The 26,151-nt window shown below is 46.1% G+C and overlaps 1 protein-coding gene across 3 annotated transcripts in view; it reads right to left on the reverse strand.

Moving 5' to 3' along the window:
- The window catches only part of Galnt17 (polypeptide N-acetylgalactosaminyltransferase 17), a 447,914-nt gene that overhangs the window by 27,461 nt on the left and 394,302 nt on the right, over positions 1-26,151 (reverse strand). For all 3 annotated transcript variants that reach the window (XM_006971339.4, XM_076561312.1, XM_016002513.3), the window contains one exon: positions 14-199. In XM_006971339.4, coding sequence (XP_006971401.2) covers positions 14-199 — 186 coding nt within the window. The remainder of the gene's footprint in view (positions 1-13; positions 200-26,151) is intronic.

The raw sequence follows: 26,151 nt of genomic DNA on the forward strand, positions 1-26,151 counted from the left end.
CGCCTGTTCTTACCTCCAGAGGCAGATTCCACGCTATGTAGACGTGAGACTTGTAGTCGTCCATCCAGACCTCGGCTACCCGGAGTGCGTTCCTCTTGGTGTAGAAGCCAATGTTACTGTTATAGGGTTTCTTCTTCCGCTCGATGTGGGCCACCCTTGAGCACGGAAGGACCTCCATGCTGCCACCACAGAGCCACACCTGGAGGCACAGAGACTTGATCAGTATTGGTAGACGGTATCCCAGAGGCCACTGCTCTCCCCACAAGCCCCAAAACCATGACTGAACCTATTTAGCATCCTAACAGAAAGGTCCTAATTTCCTTTCTGTTGCTGGGATAAAACACTCTGACCAAAAGCATCTAAGGGAGTAAAAGGTCCATCTGGCTTACACTTCCAGGTCATTGCCCATCACTGAGAGAAGTCAGAGCAGGAACTCTAGCAAGAACTTGAAGTCAGGAAACATGGAAGAACTCTGCTTTATTGGTACACTCATAGAGTCAAGCTTAGATAGCTTGCTTGTACAACCCATGAACACCTGCCTAGGGAATGGCGCCACCCACAGTGGGCTGGACCCTCCTACATTAATGAACCATCAAGACAATCCCCCAGGCAATACCCATAGACCAGTCTCATCCAGGCAATTACTCAGCTGAAACTTCTACTCTCACATGACTCTAAGCTGTATTGACTTGAGAGTCAAAGCTATCGATGACATTTAATATGACTGTCAGCTTGAATGGATATGGAATCACCTAGAAGACAAACCTGTGGGCATGGCTATAAGGGAGTTTCTAGACTGGGTTAACCGAGGAAGGAAGAGGTACCTTGGATTTGGGTGGCTCCATTGCATAGGCTGAGGCCCTGGGCTGAATAAAAAGGAGGAAGTGGCCAAGCACCAGCATTCACCTCTATTTCCTTACCGAGGAAGCAACATGACCGGTTGCCTCGGACACCTGACACCACGCCTTCCCCCCCATGATTGACTGAACCCCTGAACTGTGAGTCAAAATAAACCCTCCCTTCATGAAGCTGCTGCTCGTCAGTTATTTGGTCACAGTAATGAAAAAGGAACTAATACATCTCAATATGCCTGGCTTGTCCAATATCAACTCAGGCTATTCACTTTTGTATTATTAGCTGAGGCCTTTGGGAGAACCTGGCTGTCGTTCCTCTGATACCATCTATTTCATTTCCTCTTCTTTTTTTCCTTCGTGTGTGTGTGTGTGTGTGTGTGTGTGGCTTCTGTGGCACCTTCACTTATTTGATATTCAGTCATATATATGAATACACAAATAAAAACAGTAAAAAATGTCTTTTAAAAAATGAAGAAATGTAAGGGCTGGGGTTGATTGTTGAGTTGGTCAAGTACTTGCTGTGCAAGAATGAAGACCTGAGTTCAACCCTAGAAAACATCCATGCCTGGTAGCTTGTGTTTGTAATCCTAGCTATGGTGAGGTGGAGGCAGAATGGTCCCATGCCCAGTGGCCAACCAGCCTAGCCTCCTTGGTGAGCTCCAGTCAGTAAGAGACTGTCTCAAAAAACAGAGGTGGTCAACATCTAAGGAGTGACACCTGGGTTGCCCTCTGGCCTTCACACCCATAGGCACACACATGAACATAAACACAAGCACACACACACACACACACACACAGAAAGTTTAAAAAGAATAGTAAACTCAATTCTTAGGGAAAAGAGTGTGTGTTGGGGGGGGGGGTCCACTTCCTGGAATTAAGTAACACCGAAGGATATCAGGTGGTGATGTGCACCTCATCTGGAGGTGTTAGGAATGGAACCTGGACCCTGTGCAGGTGAGTTGAGTATTCTAGCACTGAGCCACATGTCCAGCCTGTGTGACGTTCTTGGTATTTGTGAGACACACAGATGTCACTGTCTTTACAGTAATCTTCTGAGATGTTGAGAAGAGTGGGACTCACCCCATCTTCTTCTCCAGGATCCCCATTCACACTCTAGCCCTAAAGATGGTCTCTCAGGTTGTTGATACACAGAGGGTTTTCTCCTTCTCTTATGGGTGTCCACTTCTGCAATCTCAGGAATGTCTCTCCCAAATGCCATCTGTGTCCCTGATTAGGTCACTGACGTCCATTGAAACTCATTTCCATGGAATGAGCTGGGCCCAAGGGCATAGTTCAGTCATTTTAGGTACTTGGGTGATGGAGGCAGAGGGATCACAGCAAGTTCAAGTACTGCTTGGGCAACTTAGCAAGACTGCCTCAAAATAACAAGAAGAGGGCTGGGATGCACCACAGCAGAACACCCACCTACACCTCTCGGTGTTGGGGTGGGGCTCCATGGTAAAGCAGGTGCATGGCATTCATGAGGTCCCGGGTTCTGTCTCCAGTACTGGACAACAAACTAATAACAACAGCAACAACAGAAAGCAACATTGATAGATCTCTCCATGCAGAACTCACATACAGATAATCCCACTGGGTCATCTAAGTATAAGCAAATTTTAGCCTTTTTTTTTTTTTTTGGCAAAATATGACTTAAAAAATAACTAGATATCTGGCTAAGAAAATATTTTAATTTGTTCATTCCTTTCTTCTTTGAGACTTCTTGGTAACACTTGCCCCAGAAGGGTTCACTCACCACCCCGGGTACCTTTCCCCAGTGTTTTGTGCGAGGCTGGGGAGACAAGCTGTCTCCCCTTTCTCCGGTTTAAATGCATCTCCTCTTCCACAATTGGATGGATGCTTCATAGCTTCCCTCCTAAATTCTTTTTACAAAAATTCAATTCCAATCTTCGGCTTTATTTATTACAGTTTCTCAGAAATAGGATTTACAAATGCAGATCTTGGGACATATCTCAATTTAAGTACCGCAGTGGCGGGAACCCCTAAACATCTAGATGCTGCTGCCGGTTGGGTCGATGCAAGCCATTTCTCTTAGCACAGGCTGAGGAATTAAAATGAACCCTGGTAAGTGACATGTGATTCCGAGGAGGAAAGAAAGGCATTATTGAAAGCAGCCCGATTCACTGAGCAGAGTCCAGGGATTGAGAGCGTTTCTTTTTCTTTTTTTATTGTTGTTGTTTCTGTATTTAAAAGACAAACTATATACGAGGAGAATCGTGCTGGCCTGAACTTATCATCAATTTAAAAATCATTATGGTTTTACCACCCAGTGGAACAGCATGCTATTGTCATGTATGATCAAGCTCCCATGTTAGAAAAAAACATCCTGTGTAATCTTTATGCATGTTTAAGTCCTATTTGCTCTGTCTTCCCTCTTCCTTCAAATCCCTTCATTTTTCTTCCATTCCCTCCTCCTCTGCTACCTAAAATCTTGTTCCTGCTTCCAATCTGTTGCTTTCTATGGGCTATGGTGGAGACTGGGGACAACGGCCTCAAGGCTATTAACACAACACGCGAAGGACTGGAGAGGCGGCTCAGTGGGTGACGGTGGCGTTTGCATACAGGAGTTCCAGTCCCTGGGACCCACAGACAGAGGGAGAACACTGACTCCACAAGCTGGCCTCTGACTCCACACCCACGTTGTGGGACGTGGATGTGTGCACACATGCAGAGGAAATAAAGTATCATAAAACTTTAAGATCAACACATGAAGGAACCAGTTGGCAGGGCCTAGAATCCCTTCCCCAACCTGGGCTACACAGATCAGCGTGTGTTTGAGAAAAGTCCATGGGAGGGGCAGGTTTCATGTAAACAAGTCAGGAGCCTCCTGGACCAGCATGTTTGAATGGGTACCCCCTTTCCCACTCTGCTAGCCCACTCTGATCATTGGGAAGACACTCACCTAAAAATATATTGATTTTTCTGCATGTGTGTGTGCGTATGTGTCTATGTGCATATGTGTATACTTACACATGTCCCACACAGTGCATGTGGAGGTCAGAGGACAACTTGTGTGTTTTCTCCTACCACATGAGTTCAAGAGACTGAACTCAGGTCCTTAGGCTTGTTAGCAAGCGTCCTTACAGTTACATGCATCTCACTGGCCTGGGTCCCTTTTCTTGCAAACTTATTTTTTTTTTTTTTTAAGATTTACTTATTTGTTATGTATACAGTATTCTGTCTGCACATATCCCTGCAGGTCAGAAGAGGGCACTAGATCTCATTACAGATGGTTGTGAGCTACCATGTGGGTGCTGGGAATTGAACTCAGGACCTTTGGAAGAACAAGCAGTGCTCTTAACCTCTGAACCATCTCTCCAGCCCCTGGTCCCTTTTCTTAATAAGCCATCTCTATTTCTACTTTTAACCATGTATCTCTAGTATAATTTTTTTCATTCTGGACACAAAAACCTAAAAACATCATTATTGGGTGTTCCTTGGGACTTGGATCCACACTGTGATGGTTAATAATTTTTAATTGCCATTTTCATGGGATCCAGAATCATGTGAGGAATAAGCCTCCTGACATGCCTGAGGCATCATTTAGTTCAGTTGTTCCCAACCTGTAGGTTGTGACCCCTCTGGAGGTTGAATAACCCTTTTACCGGGCTGCATATCAGATATCTTGTATATCAGATATTTACATTGTGATTCATGACAGTAGCAAAATTACAAGTATAAAGTAGCAATGAAATAATTTTATGGTTGGGGGGGTCACTACAACATGAGGAACTGTATTGAAGGGTCACAGCATTAGGAAGGTTGAGAACCACTGCTCTAGACTAAGGTTAGCCTCTGTGATTGTCTGTGAGGGATTGTCCTCACTGGCTTAACTGATGTGTGAAGCCCCATCTGGACTGTGGGCAGGACCATTCCTTGGCCTGGGAATGCTGAAAAGGAGAACGTGAGCTGAATACACACATTCATTGCTTTCTTCTTCCTGACTATGCCTGTCACGTGACCTGTGGCTTTGACTTCCCCACCACGATGGAATGTATCTCTAAGACAAACATACTTCCTTAGATGGCTTTCATCAGGATATTTCGGGGAAAAAAATCTTGAATATTTTATTTATGTGTCTCTGTGTGCATGTGTGCAGGCCAGAGGATATCAGATCCCCTGGAGCTAGAGTCACAGTTGGTTGTGAGCCACCTAACATGGGTTCTGGGAACCAAACTCAGGTCCTCTACAAGAGTCGTATCTGCTCTCAACCAAGGAGCCATCGCTCCAGCCCTTGTCCAGGTATTTTTAATCACAGCAACACAAGAGTAACTAAGACATACATCCAAAACAGACCCCCTCCTTCCTTTCCCTACAGCAGCTCCAACTAAGCAGACATAAAACATTCTATTGCTCTTTGTGTTCCCAGAACTTGATGCCTTTAACTTACAACAATTTGCCTTCAGTCATTGAACCCATCACCATATACAGGTCTATGAGGATCTGTAACACAAATTACTAAACAGTCTTATTAATTAAAACCCTCAGAGCCAGATAGTGGGGTGAAAACAGAGATCAGAGAGCAAGCCAGCCATGTCTTACCTCTAGGAAATCCTTAGCCAAAGAGAGAGCTACTTCCTGTACACTCACACCTGTCAATGCCCTGCCATCTTACTTCCCTCTCTCCACCCAGCTACATCACTTCCTCTTTCTGCCCAGTGTTATCAATTCCTATCTGTCTGTATAGACCTCCAGACCTCTATGGTTAACTAGTGCTGTGATTAAAGGCATGTCCCACCATGCCTGGCTCTGTTCTCAGTGTGGCCTTGAACTCACAGAGATCCAGACAGATCTCTGTCTCCTGAGTGATAGGATTAAGGGTGTGTGCTACGACTGTCTGGCCTCTATGTTTAATATAGTGGCTGGCTTTTTCCTCTGATCTCTAGGCAAGCTTTATTTAAATAAAATATCACCACAAGGACCAGCGTTCTGAGTAAAATGCTGCCAGGGATATGAAGATAATATAGACAAGATGCCCACTGGCAGAGTTTATAACCTTCACTGGCTCCTCAGTGCTGAACACTAGGACAAATGTCGGGGAAGGGCTAAAAGCTGCCTTAACATCTTCATATGGAAGTTTCCAGAAGGCAGGTGGGTGATGACATTGTGTTCACTTTCCTATCTATGTATGCATATTACTCATCCTTGTACCACCACTTAGTGTGCATTTTGCTGAGGATTAGAAAGCAGCTGTTAGAGTGTAATTATAGATAATCTATGCTTAGCCACAGGAGAAAAGTGAATTATATTTAATTCTGTCTTCAACACCAAAGGCCACAGCTTTGAGATTGTATGCCCTGTGTTGGAAGGAAGCTGGTATTTACATTTTTTTAAAGATTGATCTCTTATTACTTTTAAGCGTGTGTGTGTGTGTGTGTATGTGTGTGTGTGTGTGTGTGTGTGTGTGTGTGTGTGTGTGTGTGTGTGTACAGTGTCCACAGAGGCCAGTAGAGATTGTCAGGACTCCTGGGCCTGAAATTATATTGGGCAATTGTGAGCTGCCTTCTATGGGATAATGCTTCTGTACACTGTTTAATAAAACACCAATTGGCCACTAGCCAGGTAGGAAGTATAGGTGGGATAAGCAGACAAGAATAATTCAGGAGATGCCAGCCCGCCGTCCAGGGAGCAACATGTAATGGGATGTGGAAAACATGGCGACATATAGATTAACAGAAATGGGCCATGTTTAAGTGCAAGAGCTAGTGAGTAGTTAGCCTGAGCTAATGGCTGAGCAGTTTTAATTAATATAAGGCTCTGTGTGTTTACTTGGGTCTGAGCGGCTGAGGATTGGGTGGAACACAGGAAAACTTCCAGCTACAGCTGCCCAACATAGAAGTTAGGAATGGAACTTGGGTCCTCTCTAAGAGCATTATGTGATCTTAATTGCTGAGCCATCTCTCCAGCCCCACTTTCCACACTGATTTTAGAGCATGTGTGATGGTTAACCTTCACTGTCAACGCCGACAGTTGGAGATCCACATCTGGGCGTGTCTGTCAGGGCGTTTCCAGAGAGCTTTCACAGAGGAAGGGAGGGAGGCCTACCCTGAATCTGGGTGACGTCTTCTCACCGAGGCTGGGGTCCCAGACTGAACACACAGGGGAAAGTAAGCTGAGCACCAGCACTATCTGACTGTGCTTCCTCATTGTGAACACAACTCGGCCAGCTGCCTCACACCCCTGCCACCATGCTGTCTTCACCACAGTGGACTAGCTCCCCTCCAACCAAGAGCCACAGTAAAAGCAAAGGCCAGCACAGGCTCCTGTAGGCTTGTGACCTCAGTCACTGTGGGGCTAGTGGCTTTACCCCCACCTGCTGGTGAGTTCCATCAGCTGCTGTCCTAATGTCTTCTGTAGCCATTCCTCAGCAGGCTGCTTCCCTCCTACACTGACACCATGGTAAATCTCAGCCCCTTTATTTAATAGAAACTTCACTCTGGGTCCCATCTAGTCCCATTTCTGTTGCCGCAAGGAAATGCTCTGCCAAAAGGCAACACAGGGAGAAAGGGCTTATTCCAGCTTAGAGCTCCCCAAGGTACAATCCATCATTTCACGGACGTCCAGGAGGGGCTCAAGCAGCTCATCACATTACATCCACAGTCAAGAGCACAGAGAGAAATGAATGCACACATGCTCGCTCGCTCGCTTACTATCAGCTTGATTTCATAACTCCTATGGTTCATGACCCTCTAATGTGTGCACACGGAGGTCAGAGTATAACTCCATGGAAGTTGGTGCCACCCATAATGGGCTGTGTCTTCCTATATCAACAAGTCAAATCTCCCACATATATGCCCATATTCCAAGCTGATCTAGAAAAATCTCCCCAGGGGATTCTAGACCGTGGGGACAGGACTAACCAGCACAGGCCTCACTGATGCTCTTCTGTCTATGAACCAGCCTAGCTACCTATGACAGCCTCCCTGAGAAGGATCTGATGCCTTCTACTAGTGACAGCAGCCCACTTCTAGCCTCCCTAGAAACTTCTGTGTGTTTACTTGGATCTGAGTAATTTGTTGTTACTCTTTTTATTTAGGAGGAGGAATGTGCCCATGTGGAGGTCACAGGACAACCTAGGTGAGTCAGTTCTCTCTAACATGGGTCTCAGGAATTGAACTCAGATCATCAGGATTGGCAGCAAGCACCTTTACCTCCTGAGCCATTTTTTCCAGCCCAGACTTTCTTCTACATTAAACCGCAGAGGTTTGGAATTGAGTATGTTCTGGGGACCTGAGTGGTTTGCTCCAGGCACTCTGCAGTCCTTGCTTTGAACTGCAAGCTGTTGAATTTTGAGAAGCCCTGGCTTTTAAAGGATTTAGTATCCAGAAGCAAAGAGCCTCACTGAACTTGTGGTAATTTCATTTGCCTCCCTCTTGGAAAACAACCCATTCCCCCACTGTCCACGCAAGAGGGATCCTGCCCTGGGATATTGCAAACTTCCCTGACCCTCTCCCATCCCATTCAGTTCTTGGCCCCGTTCGGGGACCAGGTTCACATTGGAGAAATCTGTTGGTACAGGCAGCCTGTGGCAAAGCTGATAAAGGGGACATGCTCTTCTAAATTTTTAAACAGTTCTTTCTGGTGGTGTTTTGTTCTGGCTCGCCTAACACTGTGTCCTGTGTATCTCCTAGGACCCGGGGTCTGAAATGTCATCTCTTGCCTACTGACAGCTGCTGCTGCTGCCCAGGGCTGGCAGCCTGGCTCCCGCAGTGTCTGAGAGGAGGATGGAGCAGGTGTGCCATGCATTCATAGACAGCTCCTTGACAATGAAAGCCAGCATGATCAAAACGGCAAACCTTGCTCCTAGGCTCGGAGCAAACCCAGGGAGGTTTATCTTCTATGCAAGACTTTTTTTTTCTCCCTTGTGTAAAAATGCTGAGGATGCTTGTTTGGGCTGAGACAGTATTTTTTCTATTTAGTTTTTTTTTAAATGACATTTATTTATGGGTGTGTGGGTGTGGGTGTGCGTATGTGTGTGTTTGCACCACAGTACTCATGTGGAGGTCAGAAGACAACTTTCAAGAGTTGGTCCTCTCCTTCCACCGTGTGGGCACCTGGGATCAAATTCAAATCCTCAAGCTTGGTGGCCAATGCCTTTACCTGCTGAGCTACCAAGCCAGACCCTAAAATTTTGTTTTTGAGATAGGGTCACATTCTGTAACCCAGACTGGTCCCAAACTCACAGCAATCCTCCTGCCCCAACCTCTGAGTGCTGAGATGACAGGAAGGCTTCACCATGCTCAGCTCTATCTACAACTCTTTAGATTTTTCCCCCCACAAACATGTTTTTGTTGTTGTGGTTTTTTTTTTTTTTTGTTTTTGTTTTTGTTTTTGTTTTTGTTTTTGTTTTTGTTTTTCGAGACAGGGTTTCTCTGCATAGCTTTGCGCCTTTCCTGGAGCTCACTTGGTAGCCCAGGCTGGCCTCGAACTCACAGAGATCCGCCTGGCTCTGCCTCCCGAGTGCTGGGATTAAAGGCGTGCGCCACCACCGCCCGGCTGTTGTTGTGGTTTTTACAAGAGATGGGGGCATGCCAAAGAGGAACTTCATCCTCCTTTATCCTGTGAAGTCTGCAGATAGTTTGATCTTCTTCTATTCTTTACAGAGGGATCGTGAGAAAGGATTGGCCCAATGACTTACACTGGGGGCTGGAGAGATGGTTCATCACTTGACAAGGCAAGAGCACATGCTGCTCTTGCAGGGGACATGAGTTCTCTTCCCAGCACCCACATCAGGCAATTCACAAGCACCTTGCATTTGACATTCTCTACTGGCCTTGGCAGGCACTGTACGCATGTGCGCATGGACACACGCACATAATTTAAAAGTGAACTGATCAATGATTCAAACACAAGTGAATAACCAGGGGAATCCAAATTCCCAACAATTCCACATGGAAGCGTGGATCCCGGTTTATCTTTCTGGCAGTGATTCGACCCTCCCGACTCCGGCTTTGTTTTCACACTCACCCTAATTTTCTAAATAACATAGTTTCTAGGTTGCAAAGATGATTACCCTGATTCAGAGAAAACGGTGCCCGTGGTGTGTGCATGGACCGGGCTGCATCCTTCCCACAGCCAGCTGTCCATTCTTCATCTTGTCAGATCTCATCTCCTCTGATGAGCCTGCGTGGAAACGGTTCCAGTGGGTGGACCCATAACAGAAACCTCCATGTGGCAATGAGGACCAATTCTTCAGGGTCACCAGGCAGTTGGCTACTTCTCTCTAGCATTTCAATCCATCCTGGGGTTAATGGGATTCCGTGTATGTGACAAGCATTTGATAGCTTAATGCATCTTGTGCAGGCTGTTTCCAGCTATCTGCTGTGACTTTTTAGACTTCTAGATTACCCAGGCTGGTCACCAGGACCCACTGTTTTGGCTGAGGTGACAGAGAGCTCAGCTTCACCTATCAGAGATGAGCTACACCCCCCAAAACCCCATCCCGAAACACACACAAGTCCTCCTTTTTAAGTTTTCCAGCATGGGAGCCTCTGGAGGCATAATTGAGACATCAGCCTAAGAGGATGGTGGGCATCTGTTTTTTTTCTGGGACAGCAGAAGGCATTGCAAAGGCATTCTGGGAGAAGACAGAACCTTGCTAGGCTGGCTTTCCTTCAGCTGTGTGCAGTGGAGAGGAGAGCGAGACTTGATGGGAGGGGCTCTCAGGAGTCTCACTCTCAGCTGATCCAAGTCCTTTAACGTCCATGGCGTTCCTACTGTGACTGTAAATTCATGCATACTGCAGGGTGTCTGACTTCCCTTTTCTTGGGGATCCATGAGAAGGTTCAGCAGGTAAAGGCACTTGTATTGCCCAATGGCCTGCAGTGCGATCCCTGGGACCCATATGATGAAAGAGAGAACTGAATCCTGAAAATTATCCTCTGACCTGAACATGTATACCACAATGCATACATGCGCATGCACACACTACATGTTAAAAAAAAAAGTTATCGTTTCCCTACATTTTCACCAGCATGTGTTGGTTCTGGATTTATTTAATGAAATTAATAATTTTGTATATGGGCATGTAGTGTGTGTGTATGCATGCATGTGTCTGTGTACGTGTGTGCACATGTATGTGTGCTGGCCAGAAGACAACCTTAGGTATCATTCCTCAGGTGTTTTCCAGTTTGCTTTCAAAACAAGTCTCTCACTGTCCTGGACTTTGCCACGCAGGCCACACTAGCTGGCCAGCAACCTCTCAGGGATCTGCTTGTCTCTGCTTCCCATCTCAGCATCACGAGGATTATAAGCATGCACTTGTTTTTACAAGGGACCTGGGGCTCAAACTCAGGTCTTCACACTTGCATGGTAAGCGCTTTACCAACCGAGCTCACTGACTCAGCCTTCTTTTTAACCAGCAGTGTGTGTTACTTGGACAACATAAAGTACTTCACTGTGGTTCTCCCATAATGTACTCGGATGCTGTGTACCCTCTATTGCCTTTTGGGACCCCCCCCCTTTCCTACTCGCTCTCTACTTCTGTTCTAGTTAAGGCTAACTGTCAACTTGAGATGGCCTGAAAAATATGAGCTTGGCCTATGGGCATTGTCTTGATTATTAAAGGATGGAGGAGGGCCCGGCCCATTGTGGGTGGCACCGTTCTCAGGGCAGGGGGTCCTGGACATTGTAGGAGGAGAAAGCCAGCGGTGAGGCATCAGCAGGCGAGGGTGTGTGCATTTGCTCTCTGCTCTTGTCTGTGGATGTGATATGACTAGCTGTTTGAGTTCCTCCTTTGATTTCCCCACAGTGAGAGCCTGCAATTTGAAATTGTAAGCCACAGAAACCCTTTCCTCCCCCATGTATTTGGGTATTTGCTACTACAGAAATAGCACCAGAATACTCTTCTAACTGGGATGGTGCTATCTCACTTGCTTTTATTTAAATTTTTGTTTGTTTATTTTACGGTATGGGTGTTTTGTATCATGTCTGCATTATGTCTGTGCACACTGCCCACAAAGACCGGAAGAGGGTGTTGGATCTTCTGGAACTGGATTTACAGATGGTTATAAGCCACCATGTGGTGGTTGCTGGGAACTGAATCTGGGTCCTCTGAAAGAGCAGCTGGTTGCTCCTAACTGCTGAGCCATCTCTCTAGCCCCTCACTGTGATTTTGATTTGCATTTCCTGAGGTTCAGTGGAGCTGTGGATTTTCTCATATTCTTATTAGGCAGTCTCATTTCTTCTTTGGATATAAACCCATTCAGACCACTTGCCCACTTTAAAATGGGATTATTTCCTCTTTCCATTTGTGATGGGGAGCTCTGTCACCTTGAGACAAATCACGTGAAGAGAGTGTCTCAGTGAGGGATTGTCTGGATTAGGCTGGCCTGTGGGAGACTGTCTTGACTGGGAAAACCCCCCTCCTTAAACTGGGTGTTACCTCGGATCCAGATAAAAAGACATGGGAGGCGACAACGTTGCCCATGTGGCCTTCACTCTTGCTGGAGAGTGGAAACCAACCAACCCAGGCTGCCTCAGAACAAACCCCAAACAAGGGCTGTCAAGATGTCTCGAGGCACTTGCTGCCAAACCTGAGAGCTGGAGTTCAGAAATCCCTGGGAATCAATCACACGGTGGAAGGAGAGAAATGACTCCTCGCAAGGTGACCTTTGACCCTCACATTTGCCCGGTGGCATGTGTGCTCCTCACCCCCACAATTACCATTATTGCTGCCACTCCTGACCCCTTCTCTGTTGTTAGAAACACCTTCTTTAGGCTTCCAACATGGACTGAAGATGAGTGGCTCTCCAGGAACCCTCCAGATATTCGGTGCCAGATTGGGATTGCTGAGACATTCAACCTTGCCTGTGTGTGTATGTGGGCATGTGCATGTGCGTGTGTGTAAGACAGAGGGCAACCCTGGGCATCATCCATGTTATCCATCTTGTTGGTTAGACAGGGTCTCTCACTGGCCTGGAACTTGCTGATTTGGCTAGGCAAGCCAGCCAGCCCCAGGGATTTACCTGTCTCCACCTCCCCAGCATTGGGATTACAAACACCCATCGTCACGCCTGGCTTTTTCTTAGGTAGGTTCTGAGGACTGAACTCAGGCTCTTGTGCTTATAAGGGAAGTACTTTGCAGTCTGAGTCATCTCCCTAGCTCATAGTGGACTCTTTAAAAAGATGTATTTTTAGTTGTGGATATGTATGGATATGTGCATGTGAGTGCTGGTATCTGAGGAGACCAGAGGTGTTGGATCTCCCGGAATTGGAGTTGCCACGTGGTGGTGACATGGGAATCAAACTCAGGTCCTCTGCAAGGGCAGCAAGTATTCTTAGCCACTGAGCCATCTACCAAGTGGAATTCTTTTTCTGAAAGATGTATACATAATGCTTTATCCATATCAACATGCCTTTCTAATCCAGTCTCCTGAAAGTGTCTTCTAACAAAGAACTGCAAGTTTCTACTGTGGCTCATTGGATGCTCTTCTACCAGCCTACCTGGATTCATTGAGTCCTTGTTCCAGGGGGTGGCCTCAATCACACCAGTAGGCAGACTTCAGATGCCTGAAGCTACAGCTTCCAGACGTAAGACAAGCCCACAACTCCCCTCTGTAAACCAGCCACGACAAGTGAACTGTCCTTACCTCTGTCTCTAATGATCTTGCCAGACACAACAGAGAAAGAACAACCGAATTCAATGCCCTTAAACTGACCACAGAGCACTGGAAGGCTGAAGGCAATCTTTGGTGACAGTGCCTATAATACCTTCTAGAGAAAGCTTTATGACTCTCCCGAGACCAAAGACCAATTGGCAAAGGCTTATGAAATTTACCAAGCCACAAATGATGAAAGAGAGAGCAGAAGGGTCAATGGCTTAGGGAAGAAGTCTCAAAAGGAGGTGCAGTAAGTTCAGGATGGTGTTGTGGCAATCTCAGAAGCAAGGGGTCTTGGAGACTGCCCTGTCCAAACAGCCGCCCTCCTCTGTAGCATGAATCTTAAAAGTTCTTATTAATAAAATCAAACCTAGGTATTGGGGTGAACACTGGATGATCAGAGAAACAGAACAAGCCACAGCTGCCTCACCTCACCAGTTCCTCAGCTGATTCTATTTCCTCAGACTGGAAGCTTCTGTGTCTTCATCCAAATGGATCTCAGCTGAACTGCTGCTCCAAAGCCTGAAACCTTAACTAGCTAAAAGCTTAACCAGGCCAAATGCTTCTAGTTTCTGGTCCTCATGCCTCATATACCTTTCTGCTTTCTACCACCACTCCCTGGGATTAAAGGCGTGAGTCACCATGCCTGGCTGTTTCCAATGTGGCCTTGAACTCACAGAGATCCCATATGGATTTCTGCTTCTGGAATGCTAGGATTAAAGGCGTGAGTGCCAACATTTTCTAGCCTAAGTATCTAGTGGCTTTTCTGTTCTCTGACCCCAGATAAGTTTATTAGGGTACACAATATTTTGGGGAACACAATACCACCACACTCCTCAATGCTGGGAATTCCAAGCTCATGACATCCTGGCTTTCCTCTTTTTATCTCTATGTCTGTAAGAACGTGGCACATGAAGGGAGAGATGGCTCAGAGGTTAGGAGCACCAGCTGCTCTTCCAGAGGTCCTGAGTTCAATTCCCAGCAACCACATGGTGGCTCACAACCATCTGTAATGAGATCTGGCGCCCTCTTCTGGTGGGGAGGGATACACGCAGGCAGAACACTGTATCCATAATAAATAAATAAATCTTAAAAAAAAAAAAAAAGAACGTGACACACTGGAGGAAGCAAACAGCTTCCTGAAGGAAGAACTTGGGGCAAGGACTAGAACTCAGGGAGGTATGATGGTTTGTCTTCATTATCAATTTGACTGGATCTACAGTCACCTAGGAAACAACTTGCCTCGCTCTCATGGCTTCCTTGCCGGGATAGACTACAGCACTCTTGAAGTATGAGCCCAAGTTCAACCCTTCTTTCCTCCTTAAGTTGCTTTTGCCCAGAAGTTTGTTGCAGTAACAAGAAAAATAACCAATACAGGTGGGAACTAGGATGTGGAATTTGGGGTGGATGCTAAGCTCAGGGACGGGGTGGGTAGACCTCATGGACTCAGACCCAGGTATAAGAGGAGTCTTTTAAAGAGACACTCCACTAGGATGGGGGTGCCCCGGGGAGTAGGACTTGGGTCCTACACACACACTTCTATTCCTGTAGTGCCACTTTACTGTGTGTCATAGTTTTGATGCGAGGTGGCCCCAGCAGGCTCAAGTGCTGTAAGCTTGATTCTGAGCAGGTGATTAGATCATGAGAGTTCCCACCTCATCCATGGATTCATCTAGGAACAGATTCATATTCTGTCTGCATTATTGGGAAGTGGTAGAAGTTGTATGGTGGGATCTAGCTGGAAGAAGGAGATCACTGAGGGGAAGAGCCATTTATTTTTTTTAAGGCTTTATCATTCATGACCAAGTGTGCCAGTGTGCCAGTGTGCCTGTGTGTGTGTGTGTGTGTGTGTGTGCACAAATGTGCATGCCAATATCCATGTGAATGCAGCGCCTGCAGAGGCCAGAAGAGGACCTCAAATGCCCTGGATCTGGGCTTACAGGCAGTTGTAAGCAATCTGACATGGGTGTGGAGAAACAATCTGAGGTCCTCCAGGGAAGCACAAACACTCCTAACCACAGAGCCATCTCTCTAGCCCTCTTCTGGGTATTTGCCTTGTGATGAATAATTGACTACCACACTTGGGGCAGGCCACCTTCTAGAAAAAAAAATGAGCATGCAGTTCCAAACAAAGCATAAGAATGGGATTTTCTTGTTAGCTTCTGAACTGCAAATGCCAGCTGTACCCTGGGCCTGTCACCAGCTGGCACGAAGGAGTTAAAGACTCGCTTCTCATAGTGCTCACTTTCTCTCTAGCATTTCCAGGCAAGCAAGTAATGAGCAACCAGAAAACAGGACTTCAAGAACGATTCAACCAAACAAATGCTGGGAGAGTCCTCCGGGGGCCTGTAGAGGGCAATGAGGCATGTTATATGAAGATTAGCAGAGAGAGCAGGCAATCTTTCTAAATAAATAAATGATGAGGTGGTAAATACTGGTCGCCACCTTCATTTCCTCAGCTGTTTTTCCCCTTGAACATTCACAGCCTGGTCGAAGGACTTGGCTCCTTATTCAGATGGACGTTCTGGGAGTGCTACCCAAATGCATCAGCATACTTCCAGGCTGCCCACGGCTCTCAGCCTGTGCCTTCTAAGACCGTCAATACAAGGGAGCATGATTTGAATGTCCCTTCCTATAACTTAAATATTTTTACATTTGATTTTAATTATACGTATCTGTTTATCTGTATGGGGCTGTGAGTACTTGTGTGCAATTGCCTGCAAAGGCCAGAAGAGGGCATCCGATTCCCCCGGAACTGGAGTTAGCGGTGGTGTGTCACCCAGGGAGGGCGCTGGAGACAGAACCTGGGTCCTCTGCAAGTTCAGTACATGCTCTTAACCATAAGCCACCTTGCCAGCCCCACTTCCTCTCGTGTTTTTAATGTTGCAAACTTCCTACAGTGCCCCCCCCCCCCCCCCCCCCCCGCACAGTACACAAAGGGAAGATTCTCCAACTGTAGCTGAACTGAACCTGGGGAACTGAACCTGGGGACAGGTGAATGAAAGACCGAGTATCTATCAGTTCCTTTTTCTTGCTGCTGAGACCAAATACCTGACAAGAAAGGAGGAAGAGGTGATTCTGGCTCACAGTCCAGGGGACACAGTCCATCATGGCGGGGAAGGCGTGGTGGTGGGACCGGCTCCTGTTTGTGTTGGGAGGGGCTGCTTATGCATGTCCTGGCCAATCAGGAGATGGAGAAGGGTAGTGCTGGTGCTCAGCCAACTTCCTCCTCTTCCCTTTCTATTTCATCAGGGCCACCAGCTCATGGGACAGTTCTGCTGACATCTAGGGTAGATCTTTCTTTCTCTGGAAACGCCCTACCCAGAAGTGCTCTGCAATAATGCCCTAGATGTCCTTCCTCCCCGCCCCCCATCAATCTTTCATTTTTGTCCTCTTTTCCCTCCTCCCCCTCCCTCTCCTCCTCCCTTCTTCCTGTCTCCTTCCTCCCATTCTTTCCTCCTCCTTTAGCCTACACATCTCCAGATTCTTTAAGGGATTACTCACTTGGCACAGCATTTAGACCCTGTAAATACTGCTAGCTATTCCATGGGTGGGTGGGATAATCACTGGGTAAGAGTACTCGCTGTGATAGCTGGGGGACCCGAGTTCGAATCCCCTGCACCCAAGTAAAAAGCTGTGTATGGCCACATGCCCCTGCAATGCTTGCACTGGGCAGATGTTGAAGACAGGAGGAGTGCTGGGGCTGGCTGGCTGCCCATCTGGCTAAAAACACACAGCAGGCTTGTTCAGCACGAGACTTTGTCTCAAGGGAATGAGGCAGACAATAGAGGAAGGCACCATTATCCTCTCTGGTCTCTGCACATGCGCACACCAACTGACACACACTCACACATGTACATACATAGCACACGTGCCATGCACACACACAGGCTTAAACATAGACTCGTTAGTTATTCCGGGCTCTCCATGTCTCAGACTGGTTATTGGATAATTCGCTTCCTCCAAGTTCATCCCCCGGGTTCAGCACCTACACTCGCTTGCATCAAAGCTGTCATCATTTCTCCCCTGGGTCATTTTCGTCTTACCTGCCCGAGAACTGTTTCTATTACATAATTGGGCCCCCCACCCCCGCCTTTAGAACATAGATTAAAGCATGTCTGTATGAGTCAGAGAGTTCTCCAGAGATCTGAGCCCTCACAATCCACAGCCATATGCATGTACATATGTATAATATGGACATATATATTATCAATATATAACACATGTAAATATTTCACATACTATATATAAAACATTTCATGTTTATTATGCATTGATATATTATACTGCTTGTATAGAACTATGTTATATATGCGTATATTCCTTATGCCTTATGGAGTTATGATGGCGGAGAAATCTCACAATCTGCCCTCTGAAGCAGTTGAGATAGCTCGGCTGAATCTTCTTTGTGCTCTCCAGAATTCCTGGTTACATTTCTGGACACAACCTCTATTCCAGAATGCCCCCACTGCTCTAGAGACACCCTTCCAGATACCTAGAGAAGCCTTGCTTAACCCAATCTCCTGAGGCCACCAAGACAATATAAAAATTAGCCATCATAAAGCCCACCTACCAAGAGCACACATAGACAGTAAAATGATGGGTGACTCCTCCCATAGCTCATGAGGAAGGCTTGGTGTGCAATGCAGCAGTGCCTAGAAGTGGAACTCTGGGAGGTGAGTCCCTTGATGGATGTGGATCCTGAAGGCTCAGGTCTCCTCAATGAATCAGTCCACTGAGGGAATGTGGACCCTTAGCGCTTAAACCTCAACAATGGATCAGCATATTGATGGATGTGGATCCTGAGGGTACAAACTTCATCAATGGATCAGCCCATGGATGGATATGGATCAATGAAAGCTTATATCTAATCAATGGGTGAATCCTTAAGGTTCAAACCTCATCAATGGGTCAGTTCATTGGTGGATCCACGGGCTCATGAGTGTATTATTTACTTTTCTAAAGCTGTGATTAAACACCATGACTAAAAGCAACTTGCTGGGGGGAGTTTCATGTTTTATTTTTATTTATTTCATTTTACAGTGTATGGTCATTCATCCAGGAAAGTCATGGCAGGAACTGATGCAAAGGCCATGAAGAATGCTACTTTACTGACCTGCTCAGCCTGCATCCTTCCTTCCTTCCTTTCTTTTTTTTTCTTAGGTTTTTTTTTTTTTTTTTTTTTGAGACAAAATTTCTCTGCTTAAGAGCTCTGGCTGTCTAGGAATAGCTCTGTAGACCAGACCGGCCTCAGACTCATAGAGATCCACCTGCCTCTGCCTCCCAAGTGCTGAGATTAAAGGTGTGCACCACCACTGCGCAGCCTCACCCTGCTTTTTTTTTTTTTTTTCCAAGACAGGGTTTCTCTGTGTAGTTTTGGTGCCTGTCCTGGAACTCACTCTGTAGCCCAGGCTGGCCTCGAACTCACAGAGATCTGCCTGGCTCTGCCTCCCGAGTGCTGGGATTAAAGGCGTGTGCACCATACTGCCTGGCTTCAACCTGCTTTCTTAAACACTCCAGGATGATGGACCCTGGGGTGGCACTGCCTCCAGTAGGCTGGACCATCCCATGCTAATCATTAATCCAGTAGATGCTCTGCAGGCTTGCCCACAGACCAATGGACAATAAACTACAATCTGAAACCATGAAGCGAAATAAACTTCGAATATTTTGTCACGGCGGCAGAAAGGACTCACCAACCCACCTTCCTACCCTTCTGTCCTACTACAGCATTGGGAATGCACGCATCCTTTAGATTAGATGTGGACTAGTTTGCTAAGCACACAGTAAGAAGGAAACAGGCTAAACAGCCACTAGAATGGGTAATGGGCTGCAGGACATCTCACCGGGAGAAGCCCTACCCAGCATGGTGAGTTTCTTTGTGTGTAATAATCCCCACAATGTAAAGAAGGACAGTCCAGATTGGCAGGTATACAGTTCTGAGAGGTCAGCTTGAGCTGCTCGCACACAATCTCCAGCAGCGTCACTTCTGCTATGCAAATCTAGCTATGCAAATCAGGGCCATGCAAGTCAGTCATGCAAATCAGAGCTCAGTCCTGGTCAAAGGCTGTTGGTCACAGCAGGAAGGGGGGCTGCTGTTCTGGGGTGCCAGGTTACAGGATTCTTTGCCTAGCTTTTGGGATTTCTGGACCATGCTGGTGAAAATCTCCTAATGGAGACTCTGCTCCACTGTCTGGTCTTTTACCCTTCTACAGCTGTCAGTTCTAGCCACATTGGCCTCTCTCTTATTCCACAACTAAAGTCATATATTCAAATGCATATGCGAGAAATGCAGCCTTCCTCTATTTTAATTGGATCTTTCCACCGAGAGTTTTAGCCAAGCAGTGTCTGTCTGCACTGGCTATGCTTTCTGTATTCATTAGTTACTTTTCTGTTACCACAATAAAATACCCTGACAAAAACACAAGTTAGGAAGGAAAGGTTTTTATTTTATTTTATTGGCTCACAGTTCCAGAGAGTGGTAGAGTACATCATGGTGGAGAACGCGCAGCCCCAGGAGCATGTAGCTGGCCTAGCAGCTAGGAAGCCATTTGCCTCTAGGAAGCAGAGAGTGGGGCCATGCTCTACACCCCCAAAGTCCACCCACAGTGACATACTTCCTCCAAGAAGGCTACACCTTCTGGAGGTCTCATTATCTTCCCAAACAGCACCACCAACTGCGGACCAAGTATCCAGACTCACAAGTCTGTGGGAGATGGTTCACATTTAAATCACAACATGCAAGGAATATTCAGAAGTCCACGACTTGCTCTTTGACTTCATTTAGATCAACTACTTAAAACACTTCCTCATTCTTGCCCATACCATTCAAAACAATCCACCCTACTTTCAACATCTGTCTCCCTAATTCAAATTATCTGTCAATGTCCTTCTTCTTTTATCTATTTATCTTTTGGTTTTTCGAGACAGGGTTTCTCTGTGTAGCTTTGTGCCTTTCCTGGAGCTCACTCTGTAGCCCAGGCTGGCCTCGAACTCACAGAGATCCACCTGGCTCTGCCTCCTGAGTGCATACGCTACCACCGCCTGGCTTAATTTCCTTCTTATTCACTCCACAGGCCAGGCATATTTTGTTCACTCCTGTTTTTATGTACACGGAGATGAGTATGGAGGGCATGTGCTGACATTTCCAGCTTGTGGTGCCTTGGACAAAGAACTGGACCAAGGACTTATGGATAGTGATAAAACAGAGGCAGTGTATTAAGAAAAAGATACTCCTGAAGATGGAAGTAGACTGGAGAGATGGAATAGGTCAGAAGCTCAAAAACATCCCTGGTCCCTGCGGCATCTCACATTTTATAGGTCATTTGCATAGTACCGCCTCTCATATTTGCATAACCATCTGCTTTTCTCATGTATGCCCCTTACTCTCAGCCCTGGTGGGGAGGGGTTTCCCCTCTCTCTGATAACTAGGCTTTGTCATGTTTATTTGATGCCCCCTCCCTCTCTCTTTGCCCTACTCTTCACCCACACTGTGCCGGCAGGCAGTGCCAGAACATGGCCTGGTAGAGAATGCCAGCTGAATGTGAGGTTCACATACATGCTCATCACCTGCACTGAAATCCAACTATGTTGCCTCCATCTGATTTGCTTGTCTGAAATCCCGAATGGTACCTCTCCTTGTACTGATGTGAAAAATTCTTGCCTCTGAATTCAAAGATGGGTGACCATGGGCCTAGGAGCAGATTCTGGTTGCACCAAATGCAGTAATACTTTCATGAAACTTTTACAGTAATGGAAAAAGAAAATCACAAACCAAATGTTTTTTAAAAATGCACTTGTGGGGACTTGAGGTAGGTGGGCTACAGCAGAGCCTCTATTACAGGCCTCGGATGCTGTCTGATAACATTCTTGGCCTTTGAGTTGGTGGAAGCCAGGGGTCTGTTTGTACATTTCCAAAGGGTTTATTTAACAGTCACCAAGTTGTTAGGCCAAACACAAAGGTGGGCAATGCAATGAGTGACTAATTAAGGGGCCTAGAGACAGCCCAGGATAATGTGCCTTTGGCCCTGAAACACGGTAATTCTCCACAATCATAGGTGGTCTGGTCAATCAATCAGTCTTGCCGACTCTCTAACACATGGAAGGCTTTAAAAATATACTTATTTTCCCTCCTGGCAACTTCAGCTCACACCTGACTCAGCTCTATAATTTCTGGATTGTTCCGAAGGATCCAAATATTTTCTCTTCTTTGCTGTGTTTCAAATTTTGTGGTGTTTTTGGCCTGTTTGAGTTCTGAGTTGCTCCCCATATTGTTTTTTAGAAGAGCGCTTGTGTGTTTGTTAGAGCCAATTCTACCAGCTGTTTCTCTGGGTCCATGTCCATGGGCTAGCTTGTTTTCACATTCTGCACAAATATGTAGTGATCCTGACAGCTCTCAACAACATTTTGGTTCTAAGTGGCCTTGGGCATCACAGCTCATCAGTTGGCACTCACAGATTCTAGGAAAGCGATTAAAATGCAGAACTGAGATTTGGAAGGATGTAGGGTAGATGAAGAGATTGTAGTGGGAAAGTACTACATCCGTGCGTCAGAACACCCTACTCATCTCCATTGTTTATGGTTAGGAGTGCCAGGTTGACCTCTGGTCTCCACTTGCTCACATATATGTGCACCTGCGTCTGCACCTGCACATACAATTCTCCACACATGCACACACAGCATTGTAGAGCAGTGGGATTTGGGATGCAACTCACTAAATGTGACTGTGTAGCTCATTCTTTGGCTGCTAACCCAGAGGACAGAGAAAGTGAAAAATTATGGGTGTATGAGTTGTGCCTTTCATTGCTGGTGAGACTTACTCTTCAATAGTACAGGAAGAAATGGATAGGATGAAGAAAGAGTGAAGGGGGAGGAAAAGAAGGAAGGAAGGAAGGGGCAGAGGTTGGTTTTGACATATTTATTATTTTCTCAGGCTTCTACCCTGCAGAACCATGAGAAAATGCATTTTTGTTACATAAAGCCAACAGTTAGCAACATTTTGTCACAATGACCCTGGAAGAGGAATGCTCTGTCCATGCATTCTCTTGGCCTGAGACTAGGCATCATCTACAATCTGTTCTGTAGGCTCAGAGTTACCTCCTTGTTTTCAACATAATCCCCTGGGGGAGAATGAATGACCACCGTGTAAAGACATAACCAGAAGAATCTTCTAGAAAGAATTCACAGTCTGGGCAGCCCATAGTTTGTAGATACTAAATTGTGACTGTAAAGCTCATTTTCTTTGGCTGCTAGTCAAGGCAGGGGTGCAAGTGGGAAATTCTGGGTGAATTTTTTTATCTTTCTCAGTGCTGTGGCAACTGACTGGGAGCAACTTAAGGTTTATCGAGGCTCACTGAGGACACAGTCCAACCTGGTGGGGAAGGCATGGTGACGGGAGTGTCCCCTGAAGGTTCATGTGCCTGAACACCTGGTTCCCGACTGGTGACCCTGTTTGGGGCTATTCTGGGGCACAGTTGGTAGACGTAGGTCACTAGTGGGTCTTTTGCTGTTTATAGGCTGGTCCCATTTCCATTCCTATTGTCTGATCCACCAAAGATGCCACAGAATGACTACGATAGTTAACTTAATTGCCAACTTGACCTAATCTAGAAATAACCTGGAAAAGAGTCTCCAAGAGGAACTATCTATATTGGGTTACCTTGTGGGCATGTCTATAGAGATCACATTCATTAAGTTAATTGATGTGGGATGACTCAGCCCACTGTGGGCAGCACCAATCCTTACACAGGGAGTCTTAGTCTGTACAAAAGTAAAGAAATCAAGCTGGGTGCAAACAAACAAGCAAGCAAGCAAGCGAGCATGCATTTCCTCTGCTCTTAAGTATGGATTCCTGCTACTACAATCTCCCCCAAGTAAGCCTACTTTCCCCAAAGTTGATTTTTTAGCAAGGTATGTTATCACAGCCAGAGATGAAACCAAGACACTGACCCATTCCCACAACCATGATTTCCCTATCATAATCAACTAATCTCTGAAATCATGAGCTGGAATAATCCTTCCTCTCTTTATCTGCTTCTCTCAGGCATTCTGTCACAGTGGGAGGAAAAGTAACCGAGAATCCCATTTATATATACAATTTATGTGTGTTAAAAATGAAAGGAGGGACTGGAGAGATGGCTCAGCAGTTAAGAGTACATACTGCTCCAGCAGAAGACCCAAGTTTGGTTCCCAGCACCCCCATCAGGAGGCTCATACCTGTTACTGCAGCTCCAGTGTATCTAGTGCCCTCTTCTGGTTTCATCAGGCACTGCACTCACATGCACACACACACATAGACACACAGGATATACATGATTAAAAATAATAAAAACAGTTATTTAAAAACACAAATAAAATTAGTGATTTGATAAGAGAAAGCTGAAGACAAAAGGAGGGATCTATGATAGTTAATATTGTCAACCTAGCATGATTCAGACTTGGAGACATATTTCTGGGCATCTCTGTGAGGGAGTTTCTAGATTGTGTTAACTGAGGAGGGAAAACCTACCCTAAATGTAAGCAGCAACATCTCATCGGCTGGGGTCCTGGACTGAATAAAAAAGAGAAAGTGAGCTGATCTCCAGTGGTCATCTCTGACCTGCTGTGATGAAACACCATGACCAAAAGCAACTTAGGGAGGAAAGGGTTTATTTAAGTTTACAACTCTCAGGTCACAGCCCATCACTCAGGGAAGTCAGGTCTGGAACTCAGGGCAGGAACTGAAACAGAGACCATGGAGGAATGCTGCTTACTGGCTTTCTCCTCATGTATTGCTCAGCTTGCTTTCTGCCCAGGAGTGACATTATCCCCAATGGGCTGGGCACTCCCACATCAATCATTAATCAAGTAAATACCCATGGGCCTGCCTACAGGCCAGTAGGGTGGGAACACTTTCTCAACCGAGGCCCCTCTTCCCAAGTGACAGTAGCTTATGTCAAATTCATGTAAAATTAGTCTCCAAAATCTCTGCTTCCTGACTGCTGATACAATATGACCAGATGCTTCACACTCCCGTCGCCATGCCTTCCCCACCAGGTTGGACTGTGTCCTCAGTGAGCCTCGATAAACCTTAAGTTGCTCCCAGTCAGTTGCCACAGCACTAAGAAAGATAAAAAAATTCACCCAGAATTTCCCACTTGCAACCCTGCCTTGACTAGCAGCCAAAGAAAATGAGCTTCACAGTCACAATTTAGTGTCTACAAACTATGAGCTGCCCAGACTGTGAATTCTTTCTAGAAGATTCTTCTGATTATGTCTTTACACGGTGGTCATTCATTCTCCCCCAGGGGATTATGTTGAAAACAAGGAGGTAACTCTGAGCCTACAGAACAGATTGTAGATGATGCCTAGTCTCAGGCCAAGAGAATGCATGGACAGAGCATTCCTCTTCCAGGGTCATTGTGACAAAATGTTGCTAACTGGTGGCTTTATGTAACAAAAATGCATTTTCTCATGGTTCTGCAGGGTAGAAGCCTGAGAAAATAATAAATATGTCAAAACCAACCTCTGCCCCTTCCTTCCTTCCTTCCTTCTTTTCCTCCCCCCTTCACTCTTTCTTCATCCTATCCATTTCTTCCTGTAGTATTGAAGATTAAATCTCACCAGCAATGAAAGGCACAACTCATACACCCATAATTTCTCACTTTCTCTGTCCTCTGGGTTAGCAGCCAAAGAATGAGCTACCCAGTCACATTTAGTGAGTTGCATCCCAAGTCCCACTGCTCTACAATGCTGTGTGTGCATGTGTGGAGAATTGAATGTGCAGGTGCAGACGCAGGTGTACATATATGTGAGCAAGTGGAGACCAGAGGTCAACCTGGGGGCTCTCTTTTATTAGATGCTGGACACCCTATCTTTTGACAGGATTTCTCACTGGCCTGAAGCCCACACAATGGGCTAGGCTGGCTGGCCAGGGAGCCCCAGGGACCCACCTATCTATTCTTCCCCAGCTCAGGGATTACAATGATGAACCGCCACACTGGCCTTTTAGACAGAAACTGATGGTCAGACTTAGATCCTCATTATTACAAGGCAAGAAGAGAGACATCTGGGAGGCCTTCTGAGCTGTCTCCCAAATCTTCTCCCGCCCTTTAACAGTCTGTGTTGAGATATGGTCTCACCAAGTTACCCATGCTGGCCTTGAACTTAACTCTATAGCCCAGGGTAGCCTTGAAACTGTGACCCTCAAAAGTAGCTGAGATGTCTGGTAGAATGGGTTGGTTTCTTCTGATGCCTCTCTCTCTCTGGCTTGTGTCTGACTGTGTCCTTTGTGCCTTCCTGTGACTGTGGCTCTGTGCACGTGAGCGTGTGGTTATGACACTCATTCGCCTTAGTGACTTTATATTTCATTAAGGACCCTATCTCTGAATACAGTTGTATTCTGCGAAATTAGAGAGCAAAGCTTCGACATATCTATTTTTGGAGGGCACAATTTAGCCTGTAACAGAGAAGGTTTAGAGTCTCTAAGAAATGCAGACCACTGGGTTATGGGGTCTGCTGAACTCATTTATTTCATCTATTGGAACAAAGAGATCCTGAAAGGAAAGACACCCTGCTCACAATAACCCAGCTCATGGGCTCAAGGTTCAAACCCAGTGTTTCTGAGGGTGTCTATCCAGGAATTTTTCTAGGCACCTGCTAGGCTAGATTTCCTCCTCACTGTCCTTGGTGAGAATGCA

This window comes from Peromyscus maniculatus, chromosome 23 (genome assembly GCF_049852395.1).
Source record: "Peromyscus maniculatus bairdii isolate BWxNUB_F1_BW_parent chromosome 23, HU_Pman_BW_mat_3.1, whole genome shotgun sequence".
Taxonomy (NCBI): domain Eukaryota; kingdom Metazoa; phylum Chordata; class Mammalia; order Rodentia; family Cricetidae; genus Peromyscus; species Peromyscus maniculatus.